The sequence below is a fragment of the Sorex fumeus genome, unplaced genomic scaffold (genome assembly GCF_029834395.1).
Source record: "Sorex fumeus unplaced genomic scaffold, SorFum_2.1 ptg000058l, whole genome shotgun sequence".
NCBI lineage: Eukaryota > Metazoa > Chordata > Mammalia > Eulipotyphla > Soricidae > Sorex > Sorex fumeus.
In genome coordinates, this window is record NW_026606115.1 from 14,613,787 (window position 1) to 14,638,351 (window position 24,565).

The 24,565-nt window shown below is 40.4% G+C and overlaps 2 protein-coding genes across 2 annotated transcripts in view; one reads left to right on the plus strand and one right to left on the minus strand.

The window, feature by feature from the left end:
- Positions 1-24,565, minus strand: part of TMEM164 (transmembrane protein 164) — a 544,838-nt gene that overhangs the window by 172,627 nt on the left and 347,646 nt on the right. The window lies entirely within an intron of this gene.
- The window catches only part of AMMECR1 (AMMECR nuclear protein 1), a 143,969-nt gene continuing 120,732 nt past the window's right edge, over positions 1,329-24,565 (plus strand). Inside the window, exon 1 of the mRNA XM_056125659.1 lies at positions 1,329-1,811. Coding sequence (XP_055981634.1) covers positions 1,339-1,811 — 473 coding nt within the window. The 5' untranslated portion in view covers positions 1,329-1,338. The remainder of the gene's footprint in view (positions 1,812-24,565) is intronic.

The window sequence follows — 24,565 nt, forward strand, 5'->3', positions numbered from 1 at the left end:
TTAACATTTGGTTGCTTGCTGTTTTAGGTACTCAGAATATATGACTGACTCAATCATCCGCCTCTCATTCAGCCAAACATTCGTTGATGGAGAAATTGTAAAAAGGAAGCCCCAAACCGAATTAAATGCCTGACAAAAATCTTTCGGAGTATGACCAAGTACCCTAACCTGCTCCTTTCACTTGTAAGATCTGTGCAGACTACAGATATAGCACTAATTGTTTTGCTCCTTAACCAGCGCAGCCCCGCCCTCACTGTTGGAGTGTAATTTACACTTACACTTCTTTTACATCTTCAATTGAATCGGTGGGGGGTTGATTGGGACTTGATGTTTTTGCTTGTAAAAGTTTTCAGGGGCTCGAAGGGAGGATTGAGGGGACCTAGGAGAAGATATGGACATTCAGTGGGGCTTGGGTTATTTGTCAGTAAGCGAAGGACTATTGCTTTTCCCAGCATCTTGGAACCCCTCACAGGCGCTTAGCTTGATATTGAAGCCACAGCTGTGGCCATTTCCCCCTACTGATTTTTACCTACTTGACTGTCAAGCTAATTCCATCGAGGGACACGACTGAACGTGGGGATGGCCAAAAGGTTCCTGTAAACTAAATGTATGATTTGCTATCGGCAAATGCTTGACTTGTACCACTATCATACAAATCTAGATTCCCTGGCTCTGTAACAATTCCTCGGGTGGAAAGGGGTCGCGAGTGGGAAAAGCTGAAGGAGACCCCTTTTCCGGGGAGGTCTCGGGTTGGAGTTCTGACCACCTGCTTGCTCACACCACCCAGGTCTTTTGGGAAAAGCCGCGCGTGAGGTGGGCGGCTGAGCGCAGGGGCCTCCCAAGCTCCGCTCAAGTGGGACTAACACCCTGAGCAGCGCTGGACATCCAGCGATGCACTGCGACCGGGATCCAAACTTCAAAAGTGTCTTTTGCCCCCGCCGCCTCCCCACCCGCAAGTTTCCCTTTCCCCAGCTGCTTCTTCGGGAGTAGCCAGGACCCTACTTGGCTCACACTCGCCAATTTTTCAAAGTCCTCGTTTTCAGTCTTTCTTCCGACCGACCCGCCTCCCGGCCTCTGGCCAGCCGCGGGGATAGAGATTGCGGTTTGCGCGAGGCGCTAGTCGGGTGGGACGGGGGCGAGGCCGGCGGCGGCAGCGCGCGCGCGCGCGCGCGCGCGAGTCCGCCGCGTGGCCGGGCGGCCCGTTTGGGAAAGAGAGCGCGCGCGCGGCCGTTGAGCCCCTGGCGCGCCCCCGGCGGCCGGGCCGCAGCGTGCTCGCCCCCGCTGCCAGCTCGCCTCACTTATGGGTCGGAAGCGCTGCGTGGGGGAGACTGTTCCAAGATGGCGGCGGGTTGCTGCGGGGTGAAGAAGCAGAAACTGTCCAGTTCGCCCCCCTCCGGCTCGGGTGGCGGTGGCGGCGCCTCCGCCTCCTCCCACTGCAGCGGAGAGAGCCAGTGCCGGGCTGGGGAGTTGGGACTAGGAGGCGCCGGGACGCGGCTCAACGGGCTGGGCGGGCTGACTGGAGGAGGCGGCGGCAGCGGCTGTCCCCTCGCTCCCCCCCAGGGCTGCGGCGGCGGCGGCGGGGGGATTTCCCTGCCGCCCCCTCCGAGCTGTGGAGTGGGAACCCTACTTTCTACTCCGGCTGCCGCCGCCGCCTCCTCGCCCGCGGGCTTGTGCGCCGCCTCGTCCTCGGCGCCCGGCGCCCGGAAGATGGTGGTGTCCGCGGAGATGTGCTGCTTTTGCTTCGATGTGCTCTACTGTCACCTGTATGGGTACCAGCAGCCTCGGACCCCCCGCTTCACCAACGAACCCTAGTGAGTACCTCGGCCCCCCGCCGCCCTCTCCCCCGCGCTCGGGATGGGGCTCGGAGTTGAGGCAAAGTCTGCACCCGCCTCCCCGCCCGCCGCCGCCGCCGCCGCCGCCGCCGCTGCTGCCGCCGCCGCCGCCGCCGCCGCCGCTGCTTCGCCCCTCGCACCGCGCCGGGTCCCCGTAGACCCTCGACCTCGCTCGCGGCACCCCGCGGGGCTGCCCTCCGGGGCCACTCGCCCCCACCCCACACTTTGGAGTCGGGCGCGGCTGCGCGGGCCGGCCCCCGGAGCCCCCGGAGGCGTCCGCCGTGTCTTTGCCCTAACTTCGGGGGAGTTTGGACCTTTTCCTGATCTCTTTGGTCTTCCCCGCCCTCGGGCTCCCCGACCGACTCCGGGTAGGGGCGCGGACGGGCGGGGGGCGGGGGAGATGTTGGCGATCTCAGCCACCCTAAGCCCTCTTTACCTGGCTTGCCTTGACCCCGTGTGAAAGCCCCGCGGGTGTGGGCAGCGCGCGGAGCCCGCGCCTGGAGCGTTCCTATCCCCTTGCGGGGTGCCAAATAGCAACTCGCCAACTTGTGTTAGTGATGGAACTCGGCTCCCGAGCCTGGCGCGCGCACAGCTCTGCTCGGGGCTTCCTTCGCCGTGTACCGGGGAGGGAGCTGGGCTTTGAAACCCCCCTTTCTCCCTCACTGCCTGTTTTGATCCGAGCCCGGCCATTCACAAGTGTTTCTAGGGAAGCGCCCGGCGAGTTCTCTCCCACTTGCCAGAGTGACCCCCTCCTTCCCTGCCCCGCCCCGCCAGACTTCATTCTGAGGTCCGTCTGGGTAATAGCTCATTCAAACAGAACTGTCCCCTTCTCCTTTGGGCCACTGTTCCCGTGTGCAGTAAGCCTGTATGTGTGTCCAGTGGACTTTTACAAACATCTGCTTTCAGCTCGGTGACAGACATAAGTTCAACAGTCCCGGCACGGAGTGTTTGGTTTCCATTGAGGTTTTGGTGCTTTTAAGGATTTTTAGCCTCCCAGCGTGTGTTTTAAGTTGTTTAAAATAACGCTGTCGTGGCTAAAAGCCAGGTTCATTCTAATCCCTGGCTATTTGGATGTGTGGGAGATGGGACATCTGGGTTTTTTTTTAATGTGTAAACTGAGTGTAAACTGACTTTTTTGAGTTAAAGGCGAGATGGAATGTAAAGCCAGCCCAAGGAAGGGAAGAATGACAAAGAGGGCTATTGTTTTTTTTTCTATGATGAGTATTTAGCATGGACAAGAAAAAATAAAAATGTCACTGAAACTTACACTGAAAAGCGTCTACCCTTTCTCTAGCTAAAACAAGAGCCCCTTGTCCCCCATATCATAAATATCTGAATTGATGTTCTTTTTATAATGCTTTTTATTTTCTGAGATTAGAGAATTTCACCTCAATCCAAAATTTTCAATTATGATCTAAAAATAGGACCTACAATAAAATGTCCTGAAAATTATAAGCTTTTGTTTTCTTTGGTCTTGATACTTGAAATGTATTAAATTTTGTTTGACTTCTGTGGTCTGCATTTCTTTCAGACTTGGTTCATCTTTGGGCACTGGTTCATGAGAATTGCATGAACAAACATTCCTAACTTAAATATCATTATATATTTTGCGTTTTTGTTCTAAAAATTTAAATCTTAAACCTACACCTGTACTTCAGCCAATTTTGTTTCTTGGTTTACACGTAAACTTCATTTTGGAAACACTGTCTTGTAAAAAAAATCTATGAAATAACTATTATGTCAAGTCACCTATTTGTTACTGATCTACCTTCTCTTGAATGTCTGTAATGTATTAAAGACAGTCTTGGAGTGACACATAGGTTGACCCTGGAAGTCATAGGACTGAAAAAATTCATTCCTGTTTAGTTATATGAGGTTGGCAAACACTGTTTTAGAATTCACGCTCCATTGTTCCAAAGCATATAAGAATACACTTTCAGGAGTGTATTTCAGGAGGTGCTAGTTTCACACATTTTAATTTTATTTATTTATTTATTTACTTATTGCTTTTTGTGTCACATCCAGCGATGCACAGGGGTTACTCCTGGTTCATGCACTCAGGAATTACTCCTGGCCATGCTCTGGGGACCTTATGGGATGCTGGGAATCGAACCTGAGTTGGGCTGCGTGCAAGACAAACGCCCTACGCACTGAGCTATCACTCCAGCCCCAGTTTCACACATTTTAAAGTGAGTTTGGGTTAACTGAATAACAAGAATTTTAAAAAGAAAGTAAGTTTGACCAGTTCCTACAGAAAACTGCTTATAGAAATGCCATTTAGTAGGGCTACTTTGCACTCCTGTGTAGGTGTTATTTCTCTTCTAATACCCCTTCCATTGGATTTCTTTTTTTCTACAGAATTGAACATATAAGAGACACTTTTGAGAACCGTGGATTATGTTGCCACTATGGTAGAAGAATAATAAGTATTATCATTTAGCAGGCCTTGGTGCATCCTGTATTCTATGAAACAACTTAGAGACTCTGAGCTTGACAAAGGGAAGAGTGAAAGTTGATTTATGTGATAAGAGGAGTCTTACCACATAAATCAACTTTCACTCTTTCCTTTGTCAATTTTGAGGCGTACTATGAAAAATCAGGAACATTTATTCTAAGTGGTGTTTACTTTTGGGAGTGAAATAACTAATAATTTGACACACCCTTAGTACCATCCCATATTTTTCTTTCAATGACACTTAATAATTATTATTATTAATTTTTGTTTTGGTATCACACCCAGCAGTGATCAGGGCTTACTCCTGGCTCCTGAGTGACCATATGTGGGGCTCTATACCTGGTGCCAGGGATCAAACATTGATGAGAGATCTTTACCCCTTGTACTGTCTCTCCAACCTGTATGTTTCCCAGTCTTCCTCACCATCACTCCCACTCCCCAGTCCATGCAATATTGAGGGGAGCATTGGGCCATACCTGCTGGTGCTCAGGGGACCATATGTGATAATGGGGATTGAACCAGGGTCTGCTGCATATAAGGCAAATGCCTTAGCTCCTGTACACTCTCTCTAGTTTTGTCACATATATTTAATAGCATTGGGTACTTACTGGTGTGGCATTTTTCTGGGGGAATATAAGACATAAATAGACATTTCTCTTTCCCCCTCAGAGCTACTAATGTCTTGTCATGAGCATTGGTGTTTCAGATTTTCTCTGTCTACCATAAGATGTATTATTGACAAGTTCAGATTCTCACGTACACAAGTGCACACTGTTTTCATTACTTTCCAGGACCTTTCTGTCAAACTGTCTGTACCTGGTGAAGTCTGCCTTTGTAAGTTTAGATGTTCTAGATTCATCAGTTTCCCTTTCACTTCGAACGATTATTAAATTTTTAGTTGTCTGTTTCAGGTTTGGGGCTGGAGAGATGCCAGTACATGAAATTGCTGTATGAATGCAAATCCATCACTTTTTTTCTGCTGCTGTTTCTTGGAGTACTTGCTACATCCCAGAGAGGTAGCAAAGGTTGCTAGAGCTTGGGAGAATGGTGTAAACTTGCTTAATAGAAGACAGATATTGTTTATATTGATAGTTAGAAATGCGCTAAATTTTTATCTCCATTACATAGGCACATTTATCTACAGAAATTAAGTTTAACGTCATGATAAAACATGACATCAGATGCATTTCACTCTTTACAATCAGAGGTCTTATTCTGGGGCAATCTCTTCCACCCAAACAAAGCCCCAGCAGCTGCTCCCATGCCCCCAAACCACTGCCATGCTATGCAGTTAAATATTCTGGATTTTCTGGAGCTCGTGGCCATATTTGCGGCTGTGTGACATCTCCAAAACCTACAACATGAACTTCCCAGTAGTGGCACACTAGATTGGATGGGAATATAATGCAGCAGGCATCCAAACTTGACTAACAAAAACAACACAGAAGGCTTAACATGCAGCAACCTGATTAGTAAACCCCAGACAAGGACTTAATGTCCCATGGTGAGATGCAACAATTTTCAGTTTTCTACTACAGAAATATTTTTGGATCATACTCTAAGCCATTTTCTAGTAATAAGCAATACAAAATACATTATTGTGGGCCTTCTATGGGGATAGGCTGTGGGGTGGATAGGAAAATTGCAGACAGTGTTGGAGGGAAGGTGACAGTGGTGGTAAGAATATTGGATAACAAATATAACAAATACTTGTAATCCGCAGTGTTTAAATATAGTGTGTGTGTGGGAACCGAACAAAATCTTAGATTTTGTCTTAGATAAAGTCCTAGATTTATATGTGGGTTCCCAGGAAACTGGAAACTGCTTATTGTAAAAGCAGGTTTTGAGCCAGTTAGACTCAGAGCAGTTGTTCTCAACATTGTTGTCATATTTGAATCACCCGGGACTTATTTAAAATATGGATGTCTGAGTCACAAAACCAGGGTTCTTATTTAATTGATCTTTTATGGGATCTTGGCATCAGATTATTAAAAAATTCCCAGGTGATTTTATTGTATAGGTCAGATGGAGGTGGACAATCACTGGTTATATTCAACTGAACCTTTCTCTGAGATTCATCTTAATTTGGTCACGAGGTCTGGGAACTTGTATTTTATGAGTACCATAGGTGATTTTAGTAAACAACAGGTTGGAAAACAGTATTGTCTGTGGAAAACATCACCTGGGAATTTGTTCAGAACGTTTGCTCTCAGGCCCCACCTCAAACCTGCTACATTAGAATCTGCATTTTAACAAGCTCCTCAGGTGATTCTTATGCACATTAAGAGTTGGGGCAGGGTGGTTCTCAAACTTAAGAGTGCATCATAATAATCTCCTGTAGTGCTTGTTAAAACACAAATTGCTGGGCTCGATTCCCAGAGTGTCTGAATCAGTCAGTCTTGGGTGGGGCTGTGAATTTGCATTTCTAACAAGTTCCCTGGTGAGGCTGCTACTACAGTTCCCAGGACCACACGTTGAGAAATACCAGGCCAGCAAGTAGTGAAGACTTGAATTTGAACTGACTATAAAAAAATGCCAGTTTTCACTGTCTGTTTCCAGTGTAAAGCTTCCTGCCTCTGTGTCTGCTTTATCATTTTTTTTCTTAGCATCAGGGAAATTGAATGCTGACAAGATTATAAGAGAGGTGGAGGTAGTGGGGTAACTCTTTGGAAATCTCTGTGTGGTATGATTATAGGTCTTTTGGGTGTGTCCGAAATTGTTAAGCGTTAACGACACATGTTAGGAGTTAAAAGTAGCATAAATATAGTATCTTAAAGTGAATTCTATTGATTTTAATAACAAGTCATTTCCTGTTCTCATAAAAAACTGCTCACTAAAGAACATGTGATAAGATTTTTAAAGCTTTTACTTACATTTATTCTTGCTTGGTTGCGTTTTAAGAATTTACTCCATTACCAAAAATATAAAAGGATCTTGCTAAGGCACTGGGATTGTTCTTCAGTTGTTCTTGTATTCAATGTTGTATTGAGTGTCATGTCCATGAACTTTTAATTTTGACTGTCTTGCCACTTTTGAATTTAATGTTATATTAACTTTTTATAGATAATACCACGCAAAATAGACTCTACTATTAAACACTGTAGGTGTGGCTCTTCATTGCAGTGAATAAAATATATTTTTGAATTTCTGGAATTGGGTATTTTGAGAGGCTCTCACTCGGGTCAGGTGTTTGAACAGTTAAGTCTTCCTTGCCATAACAGTCAGATTACTGTTCTCCAGCCAGCTTGGGAGGAATTGGTTTTATTAGGGAGGTAGAGTAGGCCCTCGTTCCACCAGACAAGTAACAATCCTTTCCCATGTTAGTAAAAGAAAAGATAATTTTATCATGCAGCACAGATTGAGTGATGATATTAAAACAGCTATTGAACTCATTATATTTCTGCTGTATCTTTTTTAATGTGAAGACTGACCACAATAGCCAGACAGTGTAGCTGTCTATTGCAGATGCAATTAGTAGGCCATTATAGTTTTCCTTATTCATGTTAGCATATTTGTTATAATGTATGGTTTTTATTACCAAAAAACTGCCCCCAAAATTGTTGCGCTTTTTTGAAGGACTCAAATGTGTTGTTTTTCATCAACGTTGATTTTCACTGGAAGGCAATCTGGCATCCTAGCTTATGGATAGAGAAGAAAGCAGGCATGCTCCTAGTTGTCATTTACTGTAACAATTGCCAGGGACCAAAAGGAAAGTATGTGAAAATATAAATTACAAAATTATTTTTGTATCTGCACATAAAGGTGTATGTAGGGCAAGGTATATTTAGACAAAAAGAGAAGCTCAATGCTTATTTTACTTTCTCCCCCATATGGTCAAAGGGAGTGATAATCTAGCTCATAATTTTTATGCTGTATTCAGGTCCCAGTTGGTGGGTGGCAGTCAAGAAGTGATCTCCACTGGGATTTCTTAGTCACTGGAAAGAAAGACCACTACAGAAAAAAAAGTGATAAATGCGCTGTTAGCTCATGCATGAGTTGTTTTTTTCTAAAGTGTATCTTAGAAACATAGTAACATTCACATTGTTTTCCTTTTGTAATGGTTTTTTATTTAAACACTAAAACCTTCACTACAATGTATTTTGATTTTGCACTCAAAACCATGTTTTAAACTTAGAGACAATTTTACATTTTTGCCTGTGATGTCTAAATATGTATATGCACAGAATTTGAAAAGTTGTGTAATGAAATTAATCAAAGTTCCCTATTTTGATAGACGTTATTCTGTTTCATCTCACTCATGCTTGCCTGTTTTAAAGCAACACAATGACCAGGCTTTTACATTTAGATTTTCTCAAATAGTCTTTTTTAGGGGATGTGTGTGCTTGTGGAATAATGTTTCTTTTTGATACTGTTCTGAATCAATTAAGCTAAGTGAACACTGTCAGTGAAAACCATGATCTACCAAAATGGACCTTCAATGTGTATGCTGCCTTTCCACAATCAGTAATTGGGTGGTTGCTCACATTACACTGGAAACAGTGTGGGAATCCAGGGGTTGTGTAGGTGGGAAGCATAGATTCCCAACAATAAACATGCTTAGAGTTGAGCTTCTGTACCTCAAGTGTTGCTAAGAGCAAAAAAAATGAGCCATAAATTTATGTAGTAGAACAAGAAGAAGCCCAAAGAAAAAAGTAAAGTATTTAACTGTTGGGCAGTTAAATAGTTTATGCTTGGTTGGTCCAACTGTCAGTGGCATCTTTTCTGTTAAGTATGGCTGTATTTCATGCAACTTTTAGTGTGTCATATTTGCAAATTTGCTCGACCTTAAAATGTTAGCATTGAGTAGCTGCGTGGAAATTATATGTCACTGGGAAAAATAACAAAAAAACCTGTTTTTGGCATGTGCATTATGCTGACTTCCATTTCTGGAAACCAGAGAAATAGTTCTCTTCTCACAGTGATTAAACTTATTCAAGATATGACACAAATATAAAAGGTAGTTAAAATACTAAGTAATGTATCTTGATTGTAAGTGAATTCCATACAGAAAAATTATTGCACAAGAGTATGGTAATGCCATGGAATAAAATTGCTGTCAGGAAAGGGGACTTTTAGAAAAGAACTTTTGAGTAAAGTTTTTAAATGGAAAAGGTACAGAGATTATTGACAAATATTCTGTATGACTAGTAATTCTTAAAGTCTTATTTGGTTGTTCTCAGACCTGTCAGTTACCACCACACCCTTTGCTTTGGTACTTGGGGATTCCCAAGCAGCTGTCTTTGGTTGGCAACTTGCATACTCAGCATTCCCCACTCCCCTTGCTCTGGTCTACAGCTCATAAAGCCTGAAGGAAGTTGAATGTAGTCTTTTGTCTTGGGAACTCTCTAGGAAGGGTGGAGAAGAGATAATTTCATCTAATTATAGTTTCTTGTATTAGTAAAAGGACAGTTTTCCCAGAAGGGTCCTGTATACTGTAAGATATGAATTAGAATGAGAAGAGTCTTAAGGTGGAGGAGACCAGCTAGGCTTAAGGTTATGAGGACAGTAGAAAAACTGGCATTGGAAAAGTGAGGACGATGCCCCAGGGAGAGAGTTTGTGAATATAGGCACATTGCAAAATCAAGAAGTGAAAGAAATTATTGGCATATGTAGGGACTCGCACTCCAGGGCCAGGTTTTGTGTAGGAGTGGAAAGATTGCAGCTCACCTGTTTTTTTGGCTTCCACCATTGCCTCTTTTCTTGGATCTGTGCCTAGCTATTCTTGTGCTCAGGAAAAGTTTGTTCAACAGCTCTATTGGAATGGCTATGAAATTTGATCACAAGTGTAAGAACCTCTCCCTCCCCCTCTTCACCTATTACCAACTGTATCTAATTTAAGAGAAAGGAGAAGACATGTCGGTTCATAAAATTTGGATCAAGTATAAAGATAAAAATAGCCCAGATAGATTTGGGGTGAGGACCTGAAATTAGTTGATTGTATGTAAAGAGACATTAAGAAAAAAAAGCTTAATGAAATTCCCATTGCTTGGGGAATTGAAAGGGAGAAAGGCTTTGAATATAATTCAGTTACTAAGCCCAAGGAAAAAGAGACAACTGAAAACATGGGGGTGGGAAAGAAAGAGTGAGAAGTAACAAGTAGTTGATCAGGTGAAATCAGCATTTTTTGCTATCTTATCAATATGAATATTTTAAGTGTTGGCAATTATCAATTGCATTTTTCCCCTTCTGCCCCCCCCCACCTCTTTTTTTCAGTTGTGGGGGCCACTCTGAGAGATGCCTGGGGCAGCGTCAGTAAATTCAAGGCCTAAGACATGTGAGTCATGTACTCTTTTTTTTTCCTTTTTGGGTCACACCTGGTGATGCACAGGGGTTACTCCTGGCTCTGCACTCAGGAATTACTCCTGGTGGTGCTCGGGGAACCATATGGGATGCTGGGAATCGAACCTGGGTTGGCTGCATGCAAGGCAAATGCCCTACCTTTTGTGCTATTGCTTCAGCCCTGAGACATGTATTCTTATCATCATATCCCCTGCCTCATAGCAGAGCCAGAAAGCAGTAACAGAACTATTGTGATAATTTAGTTGCTTTCTTGGGATCTCTCCAAGCACTACCACCCCCAATTTGTGACTTCGAAGTGTTTAGGTGGGAAATGATCTGAGATAATTTTCAGCTTTGTATGGTTAGTAAAAATTATGACGGAATGTAGGATTTCCTTCAGTTTATACATTTTCTACATCCTCCAACATGCACGCCTGTTCAATTTCTCTACCTTCAGACATATCAACTTATGAAGTAGCTTTTAAAATCTCCTTATGCATATATTATAGTACAGCCTTGAATAAAATAGAGCCTTGAGGACCATCTCAAGGACTTAGTGCATCAGAACTTGGATTAAAGAATACTTGGAGGATGAGGATTGGGCTACATTCAGCAGTGCTCAAGAGGTACTCCTGCCTCTGCTCAGGGGTCACTCATGGTGATGTTTGGTGTCCATATGTAGTGCTGGAGGATCAAACTGGGATCAGTTGCATATAAGGCAAGCATCTTAACTAACCCCCACACTATTTGTCCAGCCCCTAAAGGAAGATTTTAATAGAGGCCTCCCCAGTAGTGCTTGGGGGTCCAAGGGTAACTACTACCAATAACTGGCCTAGAAATGTGGGAAAAAATTTTAAAAAGGCATAATCAGATGTTTTGAGTAGAGCTGATCTCAGCAGAATGGGACTTCCTTTCCTTCCCATTGTTGACAATGCCTTAAATACTGATTCGGTTTCTCATAAGTACATCTTCATTTAATTGTTTTGATGAGAAAACTTCAGATTATCATGCCATAACTGATCTAGTTATCTAGAATTGCTTGCTTGTCTTGAGAATATTATAATGAAACAAAACAGCATCTTTTCATGAAGAGCCACAAGCTATACTAATTATCAACTTCCTCCCCCCTTTTTAAAAAATTTTTATTTTTTATGAATGAACTGTGATTTACAAAGTTATTTATAGTTGAGCTTTAGGCATATACTATTTCAACACCAGTCCCACCACCATTGTCAGTTTCCCTATACCAGTGTTTCTATATTCCCTCCCCACACCACCTCCTAACACATCCCTACCTGTCAACTTGACAGGCACATTACAGAGGTTCAGTGGTTGAATTTTAGATCTCACAATTTCAGTTTTATTGAGTCTCTGTTTCGGATATATGGCTATACGACTTACTTGTGTAACTGAAACCCTGATGCTTGTTCACCAATTACATCTCATTCTCTTGCCCACCCTCTGCCTGATTTCTTTCCTTCTCTATCCTCTCTAAACACTGGGTTCAAAGGTGATCTCAGCCTTCTCCTTTTACCATAACACATTTACTCATCCAGTATTCTATATACAGATATGTGAGATAATGCGGCATTTGCCTTTCTTCTTCAGGCTTACTTCACTCAACATGGTATCTTCCTGTTTCAACCATATTGTAGTAGATTTCATGATTTCATCTTGTCTTTCAGCTCCATAGTATTCCATTGTGTATACATATACCACGTCTTCATAATCCATTCATCTGTCATTGGACACCTGGTTTATTCCATATCTTATTGTACTGAGTGCAGCAATGAGTAATGGTGTCCATGTCTTTCTGAGAGCATGTTTTTGTGTTCTGGGTTAGATGCCCAAAAGTTCAATTGCTGGGTCATATGGCAGTTCAATTTTAAGTTTACTGAGAATGCTACATACTGTTTTATACAGGATTCATATCAGAAAATATTCTCACCTGTAGTGGATGAAACTTTCTTTTTCACCACATCCCTGCCAACAACAGTTGTTTCTACTATTTTTGATATGTGCCATTCTCACTGGTATGAGATGGTGATTACCAACTTTCTAAACGTCTTGGACCATGGTCAGAATTAGCTTTAAGAATCCTTCCTTCCAGACACAGGTGGTGGGTATGGAGTTGGAACGTCATTTACCTAAATTTATCTTATTGACAGTATTGTAAGTAATGGTGCCTGAATTTTAAAAAGGCATAAAAATGTGGGCCGAGTGTTTTGATAGTTGCCTTGGTGCTGCTTTGGACTAGCTGGGGGCATGTAGTGCCCTCCTGAAAGTAAATGAAAAGGGCATGTATTTCCAGGCATCTAACTTGGGGCTTTGAGCATACAAGGCATATGTTCCATCTCTTTGAGCTATCTGTCCCACTTCTAAAGGAAATTTTTGAAGGAGTAGAATATTGTTTGGTACTAGATTCCAGAACCTGTGTCCTCATGTCTATAAAGAATCAAGTTGGATTTGTTTTGCAACTTTGCTCAACAATGAAGGATTGATACTGTTGACAGAATCTGTCATATTGCTTTATGATACTTGTGCTTTTTTAATGGACAGGCAGATGTGAAATGTTCTGCTATGGTCAAGGCCTGCTGATACTAGTTTTTTTAAAAAACTAAATAGGACTTTTATATTTTTATATTTTTTCTATTAGTTTTATTTTACAGATAATTAACATTGTCACCCAAGCAATATGCAGTGCAGGGAGAGCACAGTTGACTGTGTTACACAGCATCCTGCCAGAAGAGACTGACTAGCTTTAGCTTGCTAATTGTGGGAAAGTAGAGAATTATTTAACAGCCCTATGCAGCTTACATTACCATACCATGTATTTTCTGTATGTCTTAGACACCCAGTTCTAGTAATGTATCTTATTTTGGGATCTTGGAATGCTTCAGTGTGGTTACACCAGAGTCTGTACTTTATTGAAGATGTTTGAAGAGGATATTTGAATTATTCTCAGAATGAAATCTGTGAAAATTGGCTTTGGTCTTGTACAGTATTTATTGTGTCTACCTCAAAGAGATGCTCATGAACTAGTTATGTTAGTGTGCTTTTTCTCCTGTGACATCATTGCCACATATAACAATAATAACCACACTATTAAGTATAGGTGCTTGAAGTGTATAGCTGGTAAAACTGAGACCTGAGTAATACCTCATTTTAATATGACAAATAACTTTTGTGTTCCAGGTTCGAACAAAAGTGTGGTAAATGTTGAAATGGTGGGTGAATTTTTTTGCACCCACAATTTAATATGGTAAATGGAAGATGGTGGTGATATTTCCTAACAAAGAATGACAGACTTCTCATTTTTTCTATGCTAGAGTTTTGCTCTTAGCATATTTTATGAAGTCCCCACATTCATTTGTTTGATTGAAGACAAATCAAAATTTCCATGCTTGTTTTGCATTACAAAATCCTCGTCACTAGCTTGGACCAGTTCTTGATATTGTGACTAGCTCCTTGATATTAGGAATAGGTTTTTAATGGCTTATATTTATTGTTGTTCACTTTATGGATTGGTCTACTCTATACTCTTGTTAGTTCAGAAATGCCTCACAAAACAAATGGGAATGATACAATATGTGGTTTATATGGTCTTTTATGCTACAAACTTACAAACTCCCTTGGCAAGGTTGTTTTTTTTTTTTTTTAAGAAATCCACTGTCCCACACAGATAGCAAAACACTCACTATGGAGAAAGGGGTAGTAGTCAGGAATAGAGGAGACATAAGAATGGTGGCTCTGCTGGTGGTGGTGATTGTCATCAAATAAGGTAAAACTTGGATTCAGGACAGAAAAAAGAAACTGATTGTATGGTCTGAAGTAGTACTCCAAGAGGCAAATTTTACATTATACAAATCTAGGTGTCCTCATTTACAACAAGTGACCAAAGTACTCTGGTTATAAGAAATTAGTCATAGTCTGGAGAGGTAGCTCAAAGGGCTGGAACCTATTCTTTGCATTTGAGAACCTTGGTTGGGTTCATTCCTAGTATTGCATGGGCACCACCAGGAGAAGCCTCTGAGATCCACTGGGTTTGGCCTATAGGATACCCCCAAATTATTCCTGCCATAGAAGCATGTCATGGAAGCAAGTTAATAATATGAGAACTTCGATGATTATTGCCTGAGTTTAAACTCTTATACTGTCATCAGAATGAGAGCAAGTTTGTGAACTATGGGATACAGTATGTAGCTTAAAAACATTACAAATGGATGAACAGAGTTCTTGGTCATTATCCCTTCATTTTTCCTTCTGTGTATATAAACAGTTTTAAGTGTCTATATATTCAGATACATCTTTTTTAGGCCTGTATATTTAGGTCTTAACAACATTTACGTAGTTTTATGGCATTTCTTTTTTTAATTTTTATTAGTGAAACACCATGAGGTACAGTTGTAGACTTACAAGTTTTTGTGCTTGGGTTTCAGTTATACAGTGATCGAGTACCCATCCTTCTACCAGTGCCCATTCTACACCACCACCACCAGTCCCAGTATCCCTCCCACTCCCCATACCCCCATCCCACCCTACCTCTGTGGCAGGGCATTCACTTTTGTTATCTCTCTCCTTTTGAGTGCTGTGGTTTGCAAAAGAGACATTGAGTGGCAGTCTTTTTCGGTCTATAGTCTACTTTCAGCATGCTTCTCCCATCCTGGGAGGATACTCCCAACACCCTTTACTTGGTGTTCCTTTCTCTATCTGAGCTGCCTTTCCCCCTAGCATGTGCGTCTGACCTATAAGCCATGGAGTGAACCTCCTGGTACTTATCTCGACTAATCTTGGATGTTAGTCTCCTATTTTGTTACTTTATATTCCCCAGATGAATGCATTTCTTTTTTTATAGCTTGAACAGTTATTCTCTGTAACTAAGATAATATTAAAATGAAAAATAATATTAAAGGACATAATCAGCTCTAGTTTTCTTATAACATAGTAGAGTCAAAAAAGGCATTCTGTTGAACACACTTCCTTCTTTCTTATCTCCAGTGTCTCTCAATAAGACCTACTATGGTCAAAGTAATTTACAAATCACATTCTTATAGGTAATGGAAAATCAACTGTTTGGTTAGCTTTTATCTATAGAAGTGTGCTGATTTTAGAAATTTTTAAAGCTTTTATTGTGGGTAAAAATTCATAACGCTAGATATACCCTTATATAAGCACCATGTTCAACTATTCTTTTTTTGTTTCATTTTTTATTTGTTTTGTCTTGGGACCACACTGATGGTACACAGGGCTCACTCCTGCAGAGATGGAAGGACCATACGTGGAGCTGGGGATATAACTGGAGTGGGTAAACTGAAGTTGCTTGCATGTCATGCAAGCTCCTAACCATTTTACTATCTCTCTGGTACCTCAGTTTAGTTTTTTTTCTTTTTGGTTATTTATTTATTTAAATGTTTAGTGAAACACCATGAGGTACAGTTGTAGACTTACAAATTTTTGTGCTTGGGTTGCAATTATACAATGATCGAGTACCCATCCCTCCACCAGTGCCCATTTTCCACCACCACTGATCCCAGTACCCCTCCCACCCCCATCCCCCCATCCCACCCTGCCTCTGTGGCAGGCATTCCCTTTTGTTCTCTCTCTCCTTTTGGGTGCTGTGGTTTGCAAAAGAGGCATTGAGTGGCAATCATGTTAGGTCTAAAGTCTGCTTTCAGCATGCATCTCTCATCCTGGGAGGATCCTCCCAGCACCCTTTAGTTGGTGCTCCCTTCTCTATCTGAGCTGCCTTTTCCCCTAGCATGTGCGGCTGACCTCCAAGCCATGCTTTAGTTTTCGAAGGCATATAAGCAACCTAAAACAACCCATTTTTGTAAGAAGAGGACTCTTTATAATTTATCTTATAAGGGCCAGGAGGATTGTTCTATGGCTTGGAAGCTGGCCTCACATGCTGGGGGAAAAGGCAGTTGAGATAGAGAAGGGACCACCAAGTAAATGACGCTTGGAAGGCTTGCTCAGGATGGGAGATGTGTGATGAAAGTAGACTATGGATTGAACATGATGGCCACTTGGTACCCGTATTGCAAATGATAACACCCAAAAGGAGAGAGAGAGAGAGTAAAAGGGAATGTGCCTGCCACAGAGACAGGTGGGGATCAGAGTGGGGGAGGGAGGCAGGAGGGATACTGGGAACATTGGTGGAAAATGGGCACTGGTGGAGGGATAGGTACTTTATCATTGTATGACTGAAACATAATCATAAAAGTTTGTAATTCTGTAACTGTATCTCATGGTGATTAATTAAAAAAATAAAAATGATATGAAAATTTAAAAAATTATCTTAGCAATGTGTTAGTGAGGCACAAAGCCTAATTATGGGAGAGTCTGATTTAGGCTTTGAACTATTTATTTTTCCAAATGTGATTAAAAATTATGATTAAGGTAGATTCAAGGCATTAGACTCAAAAATAAATATTTTTAAAACAGGTTTTAACTAGTAGCATTTCAGTTTTGTTTTGTTTGTTTTGTTTTGAAGCAATACCCAGCTGTGCTCAGGAAGATTGTTACTACTGGTTTTGCTCTCAAGGATCACTCCTGGTGAGGGTTGGGGGACCTTGTGCAATATCGGAGATTAAACAAGGGTCAGCTATATGCAAGGCAAATGCCTCACCTTCTGCACTATCTTTCTGGCTCCAGCATTTTGATTTATAATTGACCTGGCATTTTTCATAAGTTTTATTAGTATCCTTAATGTCAACCTTATGCATTTGAAAGGAACTTGGTTTTTCTATGTTTTTAAGTTTTATCCTCTGTTCTTTAGGACTCAGTAATACATTTCCTACTAATGATAGAAAGGAAATATCTTTGACAGAAACTTTGCCCTTGTTTACCCACTTTTAGATGTGGAATTACCTAGGTGTTAAATGGGACAGCTAGGTTTTTTGTTGTTTTAGGGCCACACCCAGCTGTGTTTAAGGGTCTGAACTCAGGGATTATTTCTCATGGGCCTTGGGGGTCTGTCTAGGGTGCCAGGGATCAAATCTGGGTCAAGTACATGCAAGGAAAATACCCTAACCACTGTACTATCTCTCCAGCCCCAGAACATTAGTTTTGACAAGGTAAACTTGTTTTTATTTGAGGAAATATGTTTTAGAGAGATGGAAAATTGGAAAACACTGCCTGATGGAATCTTTATAAATAAGTCCTTTAAGTCATTATGTGTATAAAAAACACTTCAGTTAAGCACTTCTTTTTTCTTTTTTCGCTTTTTGGGTCACACCCGGCGATACACAGGGATCACTCCTGGCTCCTGCACTCAGGAATTACTCCTGGCAGTGCTCGGGGTACCGTTTGGGATGCTGGGAATCAAACCTGGGTTGGCCGCGCGCAAGGCTAATACCCTAACCGGTGTGCTGTTGCTCCAACCCCAGTTAAGCACTTCTTAAAATTACTTTTTGTGGTGTACATATTTGGTTCTAATCAAAAGCTCATTTCTAAATGTGGTTGTATTTGTGAAATAATATATATCGTCAAGTCATGTATCTTGAAATTTGTTTACCCTGTTCTCTACACAACCAGTATGAGGCTCTTTATCATTAGCAGAGGTGTAGACATTTTGAAATTACAACTCACCATTGAATTGTAATGTATTAGTTTGGTTTTTCTTTGAATACTTTCTAACTTCCTCTTACAGATGGCTTTTCAATTCTAAAGAAGAATTTCTACTGTGATAATTCCTTTGCCTATAGACTTTTAAAAAATGACTATTTTTCATGCTCCAGGACTTATTTGCCAGCATTATCTTAAGACCGTGTGTTTTTTATATCACAACACACCTCTTATTCTGAGGTATTATGCTCTTTATATTAAGTTTAATATTTCAGTTCAACTGATAATTTGACTGCTGTGTGTGAAACACTATGTCAGATTTCTTCTTGGATGTGGGTGAGAGGTCTGTAAAATCAGCATATGCCTGGTGTTGAAAATTTGCAGTAATATTGAGGAGACAAAATTCATGAAACATATAATGAGGTCACATGTTGTTTTGTCACTAAATGAGTGATAGAGACAATGATGCCTGTGGAGTTGGGAAAAAAATCTGATGTGGGTTCTGAAGGTTGCACCAGGGAGCTTCCTGAACATGGATTTGAGCTAGGGAGACCTTTCAGTGGTGGATATAACATTCTAAATGGGAAACAACTTAAAGACATAGAGGTCAGAGTGGGTATTATACAGTGTTTAATGGATAGCTGTCTAAGGTAGATGGACATTGAGAGAACCTGTCAAGAAAGGGGACTCATCAGAAGACTGTTGCTATAATTTAGGCAATGGGAAATGAATGTCTGCCACTTGGCAATTTTAAACCATTAATGGCCTGTGAATTGTCTCTTTCTTGGCAAAGTTTCCTTTTACATTCAGTTAATTATGCCTCAGCAACTCTTTCAGTGTAGTGAATGTCCTGAAGTCTGGACAACAGAGTGGGGAAGTAACACAAGCAAGAATTTAATGTGTAGAGAGAGTGCTTTCATTCATCAATAGAAATTTGTTATAAATCAGAGTAACATTGGTTACAACACTCTGTTTATTTTGGCTGCTATGCACGTATTTCTACAGTAGCACTGCACTGTAGCACTGTCCTCCTGTTGTTCATTGATTTGCTCGAGCGGGGCCAGTAACATCTCCATTGAGAGGCTTATTGTTACTGTGTTTGCCATATTGAATATGTCACAGATAGCTTGCCAGGCTTTGTCGTGTGGGCAAGATACTCTTGGTAGTTTGCTGGGCTCTATGAGAGGGGCAGAGGAATCGAACCCAGGTCGCCTGGGTCAGCCTTGTGCAAGGCAAACACCCTACCGCTCCAGCCAGAACACTCTTTGCTTGAGCTTTTTTGGTTTGGTGTATTTTTTAAACTTTGAAACAGTATGGCTGGAGCGATAGCACAGCAGGTAGGGCGTCTGCCTTGCACGCAGCCAACATGGCCGACCCGAGTTCGATTCCTCCGCCCCTCTCAGAGAGCCCGGCAAGCTACTGAGAGTATTTGATATGCCAGACACAGTAACAATATAAAATTGGGAAAAATAACTGGCTATAAAGGTCATGCAGTTGGAAAAATAAACTACCCTAATTACTATAAAGTCAAGTGACTTTAAACCAGTTTTTCTCTAAATTAAGTAAAATTTATTTGAATCGTGCAATTTAAACCCATGTAAGGCTGGTGCTGGAAATTCAGATAACTATAGGAATGTTGCATACTAATTATTAAATGATGTAATGTGTCAAGTTAGCTTAAACATAAATTAGTCTAATGGGTATATTCTAATGGTTCTGGATGTACCCTATTTAAGAATGCTACAATTCCAACACAGGAACTATATAAGCAAATACTTTTGAAGATTTTATAGTATTTTTAGAAACTATGCTTAAGTAGGATTTAAAATTACAGTGGAACAGCACACTTTTACTTTACATTGAAAAACTACATTTTGAATATAAATAACATTTTCTTAATCTTTTGATACTGGTTTATATTTAATTGTAAAAAGTCATGTGTTAGTGTTTAAAACCCAAAACACTGGGCCAGAGGGATTCTCAGCAAACTGGGGCACATGTTTTCTATGTTGGGGGGTGAAGGTGGGGCCAAGTTTGATCCCTGAGCACCACCTTGTTGTCACCCCTCCAAAAAAAAAAAAACCCTGGTATCCGTTTTCAGTGATCACTGTAGGATTTTATCTTGGTAACTCACTTTCCAGAATATAAGGAAATTACTTCCTAACTGTGAGCCCTCTAACAGGTTCTAGCCACATAAGCATGAATATTGTGGTAATGTACTCAGGATTTAATAATAGTAGTACCACAGTGTTCACAGTGATCTTTGTGAAGTTGGTTTCTAAGGGCTTGTATTTATCTTTTTTGAAATATGTGTTACTGTACTGAGGTGAAAACGTATCAAAAGTTAAAAGAAAACAGTTTTTGAAGATAGGGGTTTTGACTTATGTAGGTGGTCATAGAACCCTCCCACATTACATAGTAAGAGACCTAATGAAATTCAGTGGTTCTCAGAGCATACCACACAATGGCACCTTATCACTCTCCACATTCTAAACAAAAGGGAAACTCTCATCAGGGAAAGGGAGGTAATTTTGTTTATATGGGTGAACAATTTAGATGCTAATTTCATTTCTCACAGGTTTCTAACAATAGGTATGTTAAATAGGCAGGGGCCCCCATAGAACACAGCAAGGGAAAAAAGTCAGTGATTTTCCGTTTTAGCTGTGGCAAGAGAACAAGCAAGTGCTATTTTAGAGAGAAAAAACTGGTGTGGATTCAAAGGGTTCTATCCTCCATTTGGATGATCTTAGAACCTTTGCTGTATTTATTTGAGTTTAGAAAAATTCATCCCTTTTTTTTGCAGAAAAGGTACACTTTGCTTTGAAGCTTTCTTTCACTTTCATGAAGAGTTGTTTATAATTGCCATCCCATAACAACCCTTTGTATCCTTTTGCTAACTTAATTGACACCAGCCTGACAATACCACTGGCACTTGCTTTTTGAAATAATTTTTGTTATATTTATTTGAATATTTTACTGCAAAACTCTTTCCAACCTGAAATTGAAGTATAAACTAGGGGTATCCTTTTTACACATCTTCCTTAATTTATTCTCTCTCTCTCTCTCTCTCTCTCTTTCTCTCTCTCTCTCTCTCTCCAGTTGTAAGTTTTGAGATCAGCAGTCTTGAGTATTTGAAGACTGGTACCTGCTTATAAAATTATGCCCCTTAAATTCTCATAATTTCAACATTATCTAGAGAGTTATGGGCTGGTTCTGCTAGTTTTATAAGTTGTGGAGCTGATGGGGTTGATGTAAATTTATGACTTCCAAGTTTTCTCAAACGAGGACTTTGAGTAGTAAAAGAAGTATGTGAATACTGTTTAACTGATTTTGAATTCAGGATGATAGATTTCAAAGATTTCTCAAAGATTTTCCAAGGAGGTTTTAAAGCAGAAAATAAGTTAAGATGTTCTACTGTGCTCCTTTTTGTGCCTTGTGTAAAAGTGGACATCTTTATGCATGTAACTGATGCTATATGATCTTTGTGGATGTGTTTGATATTGTTTAGTATTTTGGTAACTAATCTGGCCATTATATAAGTGGCTGTATGCCAGAGGGAGGAATTCATGGTTCTCCAGAGGTGTGGGAAAGTGTTAATCACCTCACCTGCTTTTCTTTAACAATTTTTTTTGAATTACTGAGATACAGTCACAAAGTTGTTCCTGATTCAGTTTCAGTCTTACAATGTTGCAACGCCCATCCCTTAGCCAGTGCATGTTTCCCTGCCACCAGTGTCTACAGTTTTCTGCATTCCTATGTTCACTGCAGCACGTTGACAATAGCCATAATCTGGAAACAGCTCAAGTTCCCAAGAACAGATGACTGGATATACAATCTATGGTATATCTATACAATGGAACACCATGGAAAAATGAAGTTAAGTGCTTTCCTTTTATTTTGTGATTCTGTTACTATGTAAGATTGCATTGCTTGGGAAGTAATTTAAAAACATTTATTCTTGAGTAAAGAGAGGACCCCTGACACCTGGGAATCCTCAGTTTCCTGGGACAGGGCTTACATTTATACTCTTATACTGCTTCATTTTAAACCAAAATTTTTCATATGTTTAGTTAAATGACTTCTTTCCAAGCTTGTCTACAGTCAAGAATGCATTAGGTCAGCAACTACACTGAATAACATACATTTGGTGAACAAAAGGATTACATTTATTTGTTTTCATGGAAATTCTTGATGTATCTGTTCTGACATTAATATAACTTAGATGAAGAAAACCAGATTTGAAGAAGCCTGTTCCAAGAGGTTATAGGTTATCCTGAAAGCACTAATAATATTTTGATATGTAATTTCTCATAAAAATTTTATGGTAGAATTGTTTATGTCATAGATGAATCAAAACTGGATCTAGAACATTAGTCTTTAACTTACCCCGAATGAATATATTCTGGCTAAGAACCAACCCTATTTTACAACTCTTAAGCCATTTACTTGTATTAATTATCTACAACAGAAATTTGGTTTTATGGAGGGGGGCAGTTAAAGAAAGCATTTTTTTGTTATTTCCTGAGTTACTGTGTACTTTACAATGCAAGGAAAACATCCAAGCATAGTCAGATGGTAGGAAAGACTCAGCAACTCATTTTCACACATTAGATTTAAAGTTTATGATCCAAGTTTTATAAATTAATGTCTCAGAAAAATGAAAAATTATATAATTAATGACTTTACTGGTTGCTTTCAAATTCCGGAAATCACAGATTTTAATTCGACGAATTTTAAAGATGCATAATAATGATAACTTACTATCTTCTGTACTTTTATTATGTCCTTAACTATGGGTTTAACTTAATTATGGGTTTATTGACATATGGAATAGAACAATAAGGTTTAGATGGAGTGTTATCATGTTATTATTTTTTTAATAATTGTTTTTTTAATGTAGGAGTACTGCTATTAAACAACATTTGTTTGTTTGTTTGTTTGTTTTTGGGTCACATAGGGACTACTCCTGGCTCATGCACTCAGGAATTACTCCTGGAGATGCTCAGGGGACCCTATGGAATGCTGGGAATTGAACCCGGGTCGGTTGTGTGGAAGGCAAACACCCTCCCCGCTGTGCTGTTGCTCCAGCCCCTATTATTTTTTAGTGAAGGTTTGTTTTTAGTTTGTGACCAGAAATGCTGAAGGGCTATTCAAAGCTCTGTGCTTGGGGGACACACTTGGTAGTACTCAGGGAATTATGTGTTATCAGGGATGGAACTTGGGCTTCATACATATGCAAAGAACTCACTTAGCTCATCAAGCTATCTTTCTGGCCCTGGGAGTGATAGCATTTTAAATATCACCTGGACTACTAACATTGATTTTTACGTGTTACTTACAGTGTTTCCCAAAGTGGACAATACTTCCCCTAGGGCAGCACAGGAATAATGGAAGATAGTAGGATTCTCTGGTGCAACTGGGTGACAATGTTTCCTTAAAAATGTTGATTTATAGGGGTACACTAAGTGAATTGAGGGCCAAATAAATTTGGGGTCTCTGATTTATATTAAGGGTCTCTATTTAAAAACATTTTTAAGTTAAAGAACTGTGATTTACTATATTATCGATAGTGTTTTAGGCATATAATATTTCAATACCAATCCCACCACCAGTGTCAACTTTGCTCCACTAGTGTTCTCATGCTCCCTTTGCACTACCCCCCTACCCCACCTGCCTCCTTTACAAGCACATTTCAAAGTTCTGTGGTTGCAGTTTAGAAAGGCGATTAACTTAAATTAATATTCTCAGGAAGGATCCCAGAAGTTTTGAAATCACCTTTATGCTATTTTAAACATTATACTCAGTGAATCACGTTATTTTTCTTCCTGTGCTATGACTGTGTGCCCTGAAGCATGACCCCACATCTTCATGTACAATTCTAGGTGCTAGTTTAAGAGGAATAGGGTAGTTATAAAGAAAACATGGGCTCTCATATTTTCCCTCCTTTCCTACTAAAATTAGAATAAAAATGTATTAAAATTTGACTAAAATTAGACTGAATTAGACTGACTTAGACTGAAAATATGTTGGCTATTTTCATCTGCAGCTAAACTAATTTAGGACACTTAGAACATTCCAAATGAAGAGCCATTTAAAAATGTTTGATGTCTACTAATTTCATATTAGGTTATTGATGCCATTATTGTCAGACTTTTTCATAACTTATAGTTCAGTTTGGCAGCAATTTTAATGAATTTTCAATTGCATTTCTATTAAATGATTTCTTTGTTTGTTTTTGTTTTGGTCCATACCCAGCGGTACTCAGGACTTACTTCTGGCTCTACTCTCAGGGGTCACTCCTGGCACTGCTCAGAGGACCATATAAGGTGCCAGGGATCTGACCCAGGTTGGCCACATGCAACACAAGTGACCTACCCACTTAACTTTCTCTCACCCCTAAACACGATTTTCTAAAGTGTTTATAGTTCCTAGG